This window comes from Amblyomma maculatum, chromosome 1 (genome assembly GCF_055883805.1).
Source record: "Amblyomma maculatum isolate TAMU_Amacu chromosome 1, ASM5588380v1, whole genome shotgun sequence".
In the NCBI taxonomy this organism is placed as follows: Eukaryota; Metazoa; Arthropoda; class Arachnida; order Ixodida; family Ixodidae; genus Amblyomma; species Amblyomma maculatum.
Window position 1 is genome coordinate 102,980,187 of NC_139344.1, and position 11,035 is coordinate 102,991,221.

Sequence of the window (11,035 nt, forward strand, 5' to 3'; positions counted from 1 at the left end):
TCATGGTTGAATTGCAACGTAGGTTTCTGTTTTGTGAACCTTTGTTCTCTTTCGAAAAATTCGTTTTTTCCATGCACGACGTCGCTGCATACTTGGCGGGTGGAATTCGAATTATAAGGAATTAAACAGCACACTGCGTCCCATCTTGTCAATAGCGACCTCCCGGAATGGCAATGACTCACGGGGAGATGGGCGCGGATTTCTGTTTGCACCCCTTTTCCTGGAGCGTGAGGAGAATTTCGGCTCTTGTTTATTATTGTACCTCTTTTTTACCTCCTGCTAGCTGGCCGCGTAACGTACACTTTTCGAGTATGCTTGTATTTAGCACACTTTATACCTTAGTTTCTTAATGTAGACGAAATGTAACCTTCCAGCTTGCCAAATTCATATCTTAAATGTACCTCTAAAAGCGTTGAAATTCGAGCAGTTGCAGCAAAAGTAATGCGTGATAACCTCGCAGAGTTTCTAAAATGTTAACTTCATTTTTAGTTGCCTGAATTCTGCTTTACAAACAGCGTATACACAAAATGCACATACTTGTAAGAGTAACAACATTAAAATTTAGCTTTTGCTCAATATTCTCCTCTGTACTGCAACACTGTAATTAAATGAAGCAAACGAGAGTTGCATGAAATGGTATATTAGCATTTACTATGATCTCATCAATAAGGTACATGAATTTTAAGAGTGTAATGTAATTTTTAAATGACACGCAGATTTGACACCACAAAACTCTGTTCTTATTAAAAGCCACAGTCCTGAAATTGACTACGTGCACACTAAAACCTAGTTTATGCGTGTTCCCCAACCAGAGATAATTTCCTTTCTTGCTCGGATATTACTTTCATGCATAAGATGCATTCAGTTGATGCATTTAGCTACTGCCTTCGTTACACTGTTTCATTTCACAACTCATTTTATTCGTACAGAAGCCAAATTCTACCTTTTACTTCTTTCCTTACACTGTAAGCATGAGTTCCTAAACCTGTGGCCCAAAAATATGACGAAATTCACCCATTCAGAGTGCCTCTCAGGTTCCGAAGCTGCGAGAAACATGTGCAGCTACGGGCACGCCGGCTGCGCTGGAACAGATATGGCGGCCGTGGTGGCACAGCTCCGGCGGTTGCGGTACTTTCCCAATTCCAGCGACTTTAGTTTTTCTAAGCTCCGCTACTAGCTGCATGTTGTATACCACTTTTGCTCAGGACTGTGAATTCCTTACCTTTCCCACTTACTGTAAAGAACAGTCATTGCCAACAATGTTGCCATTATTCTTTAGGGTGATGTAGGAAAAAATTTGCAGGTCACAGCGCGGTAGAGCAAGCAGTTCATATTATGTGCCATATGTTGACGTTCCAACATGCCGCCAGTGGACATGCCATTTCCAAAAAGCCTGCCATATGGACTTGGTTTAGGTTTTGTGCAAAAAAGGGTGCTAGATGTTTTTCATAACAGCGGGCATTGCAAAAATGAGTTGTTTTTTCCATTTCAAAGCTAATGTGGCATTATCTTCAGCTTTGAACTCCCCAATGACAGTGAACATCCCACAGTGTTAATTTAAAACTTAATGATTTTTAGTTAATTTGCTATTAATTAGAATGATTTTTACAGTAAATTTGCAATGTCCACTACAGCTGAGAGTATGGTGCTGAAATGATTTTTTTTTTCTATTTAAGACTCCCTACTTTAAGGAACTTTTTTAAAGTGTCCGCTGAAACAACTGGGATATTCATAAAACACACTATGGCTCTTATATACCCCAATTATGGAACCCTACTGGTGTAGCCAGTGGTTCTTGTCTTTAGAGTGAAGTTATTCCAATTATTTCTCCCATAAGCCCTGTATACATGAACTCGACAGCATCGGGTCGAGTCAGCATTGAGTAAGCGAAGTCACCTTTACTCAACCAAGCGAGTTGAGTAACATGAACTCGCTTCTAGCAAGTACGTTAACAGCGATGCCTAGTGTCAGGATTTGTACTTGTTGTGCAAGCTTCCTGTTCGTGTTTGATACCGTGTCCTTTTACTGTTGAGAGTTCCGCTTATTATTTTCTATCGTCAATGAGGGCTAGAAAGCATTAGATTTCGCTGACGTTCCTAGATGTGTCAGAAACTTTTTGATCTCGGAGTTCCGTATAACTCGACAGCATCTACATGCTTTTAGACAAGTGGCTCAAGCAAGTTGATTAACCCCCTGCAAGCGAGTTAACTGGACTCACTCCACCGCCTACTTTACTCGACCCGACTGCGTATACATGAACCCAACAACTGGTTTTTTACTCAACAGGCTAACTCGACATGACTCTGTTGAGTCCATGTATACAGGGCTATAGTGATGGTAGAAATAATGTTAATTCAGAAATTCTGATAATTCAAAGTTGAAGCACAGTCCCAGCTGATGCCCATGTAAGTCTACGATGTCAGACACTCATCAATTTGGACACAGGTGGGCTCGCATCGGTTTATTTAGTCGGTGGTTGCATATGGTACCACCTGTGAAGGCAGCAATAGACCTTCCTGAACCTCACTTGTGCAGAATAGTGATGCCTGCCACCTCAGGCCTGCAAGCTACGGTAGGCACGATGACGATCGGAAGTCCCCCATTACCGAAATATAGCCTTACAGCAAAATTCCAATTTCACTTCTCTTATCCTCATGCCATTCCACCAAACCACTGGGTGCATGCATTGGCCAATCGTACCATTTTGGACATTTGCTATGTGCGTCTCTAATTATTTAATTTTATTCTGATATAGTGTGACGCTACTTCATCGCCTCTGCACATTTCTCCCTCTTGCATACAAGTGTTACCTCAGCTCTTCGAGTATGTTGAACCGCCGCATTTTCAGGATGCTTCACCACATGGGCAAAGCACCTTAAAAAAGCGACAGGGTCATTTGTAAAGAGGCATCACTACTACAGCGTCGCACTGCGAAAAAAGCCACAAAAGCACTTACAATTTTGGAGCAATTCTTTGACATTCCCAACAGTGTGTGCAAAGCAAGGCATTTAACACTGTGAAAAATTGTTGTTGCCACCTAATTTTCATCTCTAACATATAGAACCTTATACCAAGTTTTCGTTAGATCAAATTAGTGTGATGCAAATGGTTTTCTGCAGTTTTTTAGAGCCATTCGATTATTAAATTTTCGGATAGTTCGAACATTTCTCGTGGTCCCTTGAAGGCCAAATTAATGAGCTTTTACTGTAATAACTTTTGTATAATGGCCTAATAAATTCATAGCTCTGTATCTGCTGGCAGCAATATGCAAATTCTAGTAAAGGTAATCACTGGCTTCCAATGACACTTTCCAATTGAAAAATTTCTGGTTGGGCATTTGAACCAACTGGTACATCAAACAGGATTTTTCAAAAGGCTCACTTGCAGTGCTTAAGACATTTTAACTGCTTCCAATTGGTTCCAAACAAAAACTTGTGAATTTTTAGTCTGAACCCCCATTTTTCTTACAGGCATGCCATATGATTCCTAAGAATTTACTGGAATGTTCAAATGAAATTTGCAAAACATATTTAATTATTATTCTTCCTTAAAGCATAACCTAGATTCACAGCCATATTTTATGCACGTTTCCACATGCAAATACCTATGGCATTTTTACATGTATTGCAGCACTTTAATGCTTCATAAGCCCTCATGCGATTGATGCTAAAAAGCATAGCCTACATGAAGAAATTTTAGATAGATTGTAAATGCCAGCTAATGCTGAGCTAGGTCTGAAAACAGAAGGCCCTAGAAGTACTTGAGTAATATCAGATAAAAAAAAAAAATGCTCTCTCAAACTTTGTTGCCAAATACAAAAGTGCCCAACAAAAGAAAACAAATGCACCCAATTACATTGATACGCTCAGTATTAACTCTTCACATATACCAGTTGTTTCAGTGAACACATTCGAAAACGGCTGAAAATGGAGAGTTCAAAATATAAAAAATTTTAGTAGGAACAAATTCTCAACTACGACAGAAACATTTTACTGCAAAGCTCTCCTGAATATGTAGCTAATTAACTATAACCCACTAGTTACCTTTTTAATATTTAGCAATTGCAGTTGGGTCGTTAGTCCCAATGGGGAGTTTGAAGTCACGACCAAAATAACGTCATATCAGTTTTTGAAATGACATTTTTTAAAGCCCTGTAGTGCGATGAAATCCTACACGTTTTTTCGAACAAAAATGAAACTGAGCATAAGAGACGCACAGGAAGTTCGATACGGATGCGACATCTGCTGACGACATGATGCAGGATGACGGCACTTAGTTCGAGCTTCAGATGGTATTTTGCCATGTCATGTTTATTTGTTTTGCCTCACAGCTTGGTTCAGGGGAAAGGCCAGTCACTGTCAAGTGCGTTATCATTATTTTTGAGGGTGATGAAGCAAAATGAACTAGTAAAGCAGGCAGCTCAAATTTAGTGCTGTAGTCACTGTAACATGCCATCAGTGGATGTCACCTGTGTGCCAAGCTTCCTGTGGGTTTCTTTCACTCAGTTTCAGTATTATACAAAAAACAAAAAAGTCAGATGTCCTCATGCTGGAGGACTTTATAAGATCTCCAGAGAATTGTGTTCGCTATGGCTGGGAATTTTTTCCTGCACAATCTTTTTCAATTTCGAGTTCAGTATTTTTAAGAATTTTTAAGCAGTAATGCAAGGCTAAAATCACAATTTCCAATAAAAAAAAAATCACGTTCTTAAATTTTTGTTGTTTTAGATTGTGCATGTATTAAAGAAACTTGTCACCAAGTTTCATTGCCATCTGCGCAGTAGGAAAGTTAAAAGTAATTTTTTTGTGAGATGGGGCTCACTCACTACCGAAAATGCCTATGAACGCTGATTTCAAGGCACAGCCACATAGCGGGCAAGAAACTGAATACGAAGTGTATTCTCTAGTTAGTATGCTTGTTTCTCGCTCTCTCTGGCCAAAGAGAATCTGCTATCAAAAGAACAGCAGGCAGCGAAAACAAGAAAATGAAAATTTTGGCCGTGGCAACAGCAGATTGGCTGGTAATCCGAAACGGCTTGAACTGACTAAAACGCAACACATAACCTTCGAATCTGTTTTTGCACCACTAGGAGCCTGGCTAATCAAAGTTCCCGAAAAGCTAGAGATAGAATATGGACCCTAGGCAAAGAGGCACGCCTAGCAAGCAACCAAGGAAAACATTTCACGAGCGCAGACAAGGGTGCTGGACAGCAGTAAAGTTGAGAAACAAAAAAAAAAAAAAAAAAAAAAAACAAAAGAGGGAACTTGAAGTAATCGCCAAAGAGCAGTGTCGTGTTGAAAAGGACGGCCAAACATAAGCACCAGGCCACTCTGATTTATAAATTTAGACCCTAAGCTTGAATAACATGTTCTGAAATCTTTGAACTCATTTTTCTCAGTTTGCACTTTTTGCAAGAGCACACAAACATGGTTGTGTTTGTGTTTGTTGCGCCACATTTCTGGGTACCTGTTAGGAAAACTACTAGTTCCGAACTCTTTTGCCAGACTGTTTTCAAGGTGGTTTCGGGACTAAAATTTTGTTGGGAACAAGGTAAGGTACTTTTTTTATTCCTAATTATTTTTAGAAAAAAATGTATCAAATATAACTTATAATGGCAGCAAAAAAATGAAGTTCGTCTTTAATGTGCTGAGATTTTTACACAGATTTCACAAAAAACCCACAGTTGGCCTTATCCTGCACAATCAAATACCTAGAAGTTACCTATACTCCGTTTCATACATCAGGTGCAACGCAGCGACAGCTACGCAAGTAGTCCGCAAGAAAAAAAAAGGAGGCGTATCACTATGCGCTTGTTTTGTGGCTGAGTGGTTCCTGCGGAAACGGGCCCTATTCTGGGCATACACGTTTGCAATAACTTGCTTCGCATGCCTAGACATCTTTTCAGAGTGGATCTTATAGAAAAAATGCACACCGAAGAACCATTTTCTCAAAAAGAGATGCACAGCGCTGAGGGCACAGCCAGCGCCATCTAGTAGCAGAGCTGGCAAGGTTGCGGGGCAGCGGAAACGGCATAAAAAACATACAAATTCACCAAATCCGATCCTTTCTCCCTAAAAAAGGCGCTCTTTATGAAGTTGATGGCAAATGTAAGATGTACTAAGCTTGCAGACAAAATAACTATTATTTCCTCTCGCCAAAAGCAGGCATTATTTTTCATCGCGGACGCGGAGAGTGCAAACAAGAGCTGTAGCTTCGGCAGTGTTGCACTTGATGTATGAAACGGAGTATAAGTACAAACGGCTAGCACAACTTCATGAGTTTTGAAATGATAGTTTTCCAAAGCTGACACACTTAAGGGGGGAGGAGCGGATCAGAACTAACTTTTTTGTTTCTGCACAGAATGGGCTGCAATTTGGCACACACACTGTAGATTGCAATAGAAAGACAAATATGAAGTTTCATAATAATATATTCATTAGTTTTTGTTTTAAAATAATCTATATGTTCGCTGCTTGTGGAAAGCCTGGCACAGTAACAAAACATGGTAGGGAGCCAGGAGTTTTTTCCATCTGTTAGATTTCTTTTTCAAGCACTAATAATGTTTTACTAAGCATGACATGCACATGACTGTGCATCCCTGCATAGAACCATGCACTTATTGTGAAATAATAAAAAAAAATGGAAAGATAAAGAAACATTTCAAGACTGCCTTTAAGTGCAGCAAAGTTTATGGATCGCAGCAAAACAAAGTGGATTAAAATCGGTTCATGAATTGTTGTGCTATGCCTTCCACAAGCGAGATGATCGACAAAAAAAGCACAATTGAAAAAACGGCCCGGAAACTTTTGCAGGCATTGCAGATTTATTAGAAAGCACCAGGGCTGTAATATTTTGCATAGCTGCTGTCAGGCATCTTCTTGCACCTCTGCCTTTTTGTTTAGTGCACTTTGGATGCCATCTTCAAACGTTTTTGAACCTTTTCTTGAGCTCTCTGGATGGCAAGGGCACCAGAGAGCACACCCAAGGTAGCACACATTTCTGAGTACGCTCGCTGGCTCCCTGAATTGTACCTCATGACTGCTTGGGCACAAAGTTTTAGCAAGCAAACAGTTCACCACGGAAACCTGCACAAGACTAAACTTGTTCTTCGCCTTGCTGCCTGCGGTGATTTTACACGATTTAAAGCTGTTTTCTCGCCCTGTGCACTGACAAATTATTTTTTTTCCCGGGCATTTTTCGTGCGTTTTCAGCCAAACCATTTTGATACAACGTAGATTAGGTGTTGCAAATACTGAAACGGGTGGTTTCCAAAAATCGATTTCTTTTGCGATTTTTCGCTGTGACCCCATCCCCCCCCCCCCACCTTAATTATTCATTATGACTGCTACAATGTTTTTTCAATTTGTTCTAAGGTGATGAAACTTAGAATATATTCTAATAAGAGGAAGATAGCCATCCCTTAAAAATTTATCAAAATTGGTGCAACAGTTCAAAATTTTACCCTTTAGCCCCACATCCCCCTTTAAGACGTCCATTTGAACACCTGGTATAATAAGAATATGTTAAGGTTCTAATAAGTTTTAAAAATTTCTTTTTTTTTGCCAAAACTACAGAGTAAAAAAATGTTTCATCTTTTTTATTAAACATGTTCCAGAGCTTGAAGTGGTTACCATCACTGCTACTGTACCAACTGCTCTCAAAAATCTTGACAATTACTTAAAAATGCAGCAGTCATAAAATGTGAAAGGCAAATATACAGCAAGTCTTGCTAAGTAATGCACTAATCTATACATGTTACAATACATGAAGCAGTGTAAATAATTCATACAATTTCTCAGAGGAGCTCTGATACCTAAAAGCAAATGGTCTATTTGTGTACTCTTCGGAAAAGGCAAGGTGTTGAGCAGGTTATTTTAACATCTAAGAATTAACTTCTACATTTCGTAAATGGCATGCTCACAGCAAACTTTTATGAAAATAAAATTGGGTAGCATCACTGACTATCCAAGAGTGCCACAAGAGACATTCACGTTCTAGAATATGTAACATAAATGGTTGTCAGCCCAACAGCATAAATGGATGAAATTATACCTGAGAGTCATTTCTATATGCAGGAGAGTAACAGCCCAAATTTTTGGCAATCCAGGGGCCGAATCCACCAAGAGTTCGCTTTGGAATGCATTTGCTTTCTCTCTTTTGACGTCACCGCCACCGCTGGCGGTGACGTCAAATCACGGAGGCGCGACCACGGATTTTGTAGACGTCAAAAAACATGTCACTCAACTGAAAGCGAACTAGTTTGGTTGCTGTGTGCGGAACTGCGGAAGTGATGTTCGCTTCAGCATGAGAAACATGCCGGTCCCTCCCGTCACTCCTCTGTTCTTCGCGGTGCTCAGTGAATGTGACCGGCGGCTTCGGTGGTCGCGTGTACATTATAATCATTTCAAGATGCCTGAAGATGCTTTCCAGGGGCACCTCAGGCTGTAGAAAAACTAAAAGCGCACCATGGTCCAACGAGGACAAACACGAACACAAGAGAGCAGAAACTACTCAGTGTGCTGCGAGAAACGTTGAAACCTTTCCAAAATAAATTGTATGTTTATGTTATAAACTTTAATTCATAAATTTGCAGTACTGTAGCCAGATGCATTCATTCAGAGCTTAAAAACGTGCTGAAGGTAGCATATGTCCCCTCAAGAATACAAGAAACCGAGATGGAACTGCCCATCAAAGCCGGTTGGCTGTAGTCTGCCTCCTCATCCTCCCACAGCTTGCGTCCCCCCTCTCCTTCTTCCCCTATGCCTACATCAAATTGACCTCACGGCAAAGTGAGCGCATTCCAAAGCAAACTATTTCGTGGATTCGGCCCCAGGTTTCCTGCAAGGCCAAAACAATGAGACCTTTCAAAACAGTGAGTCAGAACTAAACAGTCCTGCAGTTGCTCTCCCTTTAGGAACTACAGAGAAAAACTCTGCACTGAAAAGAACATGCAAGGCAAATACTGTTATGACTGCATGACAATTGCAAGCGGGTATGTTGTTCTTCTCTACATGCCTTCGCATAGGATCCATGACATTTTGGCCGGCTAAGCTGAAAACAGCTGAGCATTCGGGCAAGCCTTTTTCTGCCAGGTCAGTCTGTGGGAACAAGAACAATCACTGTAATGTGGGCAAAGGTCTCCTGAAAAGCAGGACTGTTGTACAGAACGGCAAGGTTTTGTTATTTTCAGCAAACTGCACTGGGCAAACATTGACGTCATGGTTGTACAAAACAACATATACTTGTATTATTTTAAGTTTTGGTGCACCAGGTAAGAGTATTTTCTAACCGCAAAACACATCAAAGATGCCGTGACCTGTCAAAGAGGCTCATTTACCAAGTACTCAGCATGGAGACAAACACATCAAGATTTTTACAACTTGAAGCATTATAATAAGGGAGTAATTACTCATTCACATCCACCCAAGTACAGCCATACAGCTGCAAAAGAAAGCTATACAGCTTTCTCACAAACTTCGTAGTTAAAAAAAATTTTTTCCTGGTCTGGGTATTTAACCCGGGACCACTACATTTCCGGGGCAGCCGCTCTACCAACTGAGCTAAAGGCCGATTCATACAACGGACGAGCCGTCCGTGGACGGAGCACCACGCCATCCGACGTCACTGGCTCCGCCTCATTCGTGGGCGGCAGACGAAGCGCCGGACAACGTCGCGGAGGGAAATCGCCGGAGGCTGGAGTAGAACCACTCCTTGCAGCTCCTCCACCGCAGAGGGTGATGGCGTTCCAAGTCAACTATCAGGGAGGCGAGAGCATCCACGCACCCTAATGTTGACACCACAAAAGCCCCCTCCTTTTCTACTTAAAAAAGAAACGAAAATGCTATTGTTGCCCCACTTAGAAGATGTAGTTCTGCTAGAAAAATAGCAGACGACCCCCATATTTTGACAGGGAAAACGCGCGATAGTTTTTGACTTGCGAAGGCTGTGCCGTCCATGGACGAGGTGGAGCCAGTGACGTTAAATCATGTGATGCTCGTCCACTTGCGGACTCCAGCGATTCTATCTGTCGTGTGACTCGTCCTTAACCAGAACGGTCAGCAGAACAGATGGTAGGGGGAGAGCAAATTAATCAATAACTCGAAGTAGGAGCGGTGTTGATCGAATATTTAGGGGAAACCCCCAAAGTGGAGTCGATTTGTAATAATGGAGTAATTACTCACTGACATCTACCCAAGCACAAACAGCTACAAAGGAAAGCTATACAGCTTTCTCAGAAACTTTGTAGTTAAACAAAAATTCGTCCTGGTCCGAGGATCGAACTCAGGACCACCACCTTTCCGGGGCAGTCACTCTACCGAGCTAACCAGAACGGTCAGCAGAACAAATGATAGGGCGAGAGAGAATTGATAAATAACTCGAAGTAAGAGCGGTGTTATTGAATATTTAGGGGAAACCCCCCAAGGTGGAGTTGATTTGTATTAAGGGCGTAATTACTCATTGACATCCACCCAAGCACAGCCATACGGCTACAAAGGAAAGCTATACAGCTTTCTCAGAAACTTCGTAATTAAAGAAAAATTCGTCTTGGTCCGGGGATCGAAACCGGAACCACCACCTTTCCGGCGAAGTCGCTCTACAACTGAGCTAACCAAGACGGTCAGCAGAACAGATGGTAGAGCGAAACTGAATTATTTATTTATTTATTCCGAATTGGATCAATAACTTGAAGTAGGAGCGGTGTTGATCGATTAATTTGAAGCGTTAGCTGAATCATAGTCCTTGAACTGAATTCATTTTTTATGCATAGTCGTGAAGACTTGAAATAAGGAAGTAATTACTCATTAGCATTCACCCTAGTGTAGCCGGACAGGCACAAAGGAAAGCTTTACCACATCTCAGAGAAACTTTGTAGTTAAAGTTAATTTGTTCTCATCCAGGCATCAAACCAGGGATTACAACCTATCCAGTCTTTACCAACAGTAAAGCATGCACCTAGAAGTCTTTAAGACTACTATATATCGCTACAGAGATTAGCCAGAAGCTAAGGAGCAGTATCCTAGCTTATTCAACATCA

The 11,035-nt window shown here is 41.1% G+C and overlaps 1 protein-coding gene across 2 annotated transcripts in view; it reads right to left on the reverse strand.

Moving 5' to 3' along the window:
- The window catches only part of LOC146203348 (epimerase family protein SDR39U1), a 30,851-nt gene that overhangs the window by 18,667 nt on the left and 1,149 nt on the right, over positions 1-11,035 (reverse strand). For both annotated transcript variants that reach the window (XM_084588691.1, XM_084588690.1), the window contains exon 3: positions 9,016-9,098. In XM_084588691.1, coding sequence (XP_084444817.1) covers positions 9,016-9,098 — 83 coding nt within the window. The remainder of the gene's footprint in view (positions 1-9,015; positions 9,099-11,035) is intronic.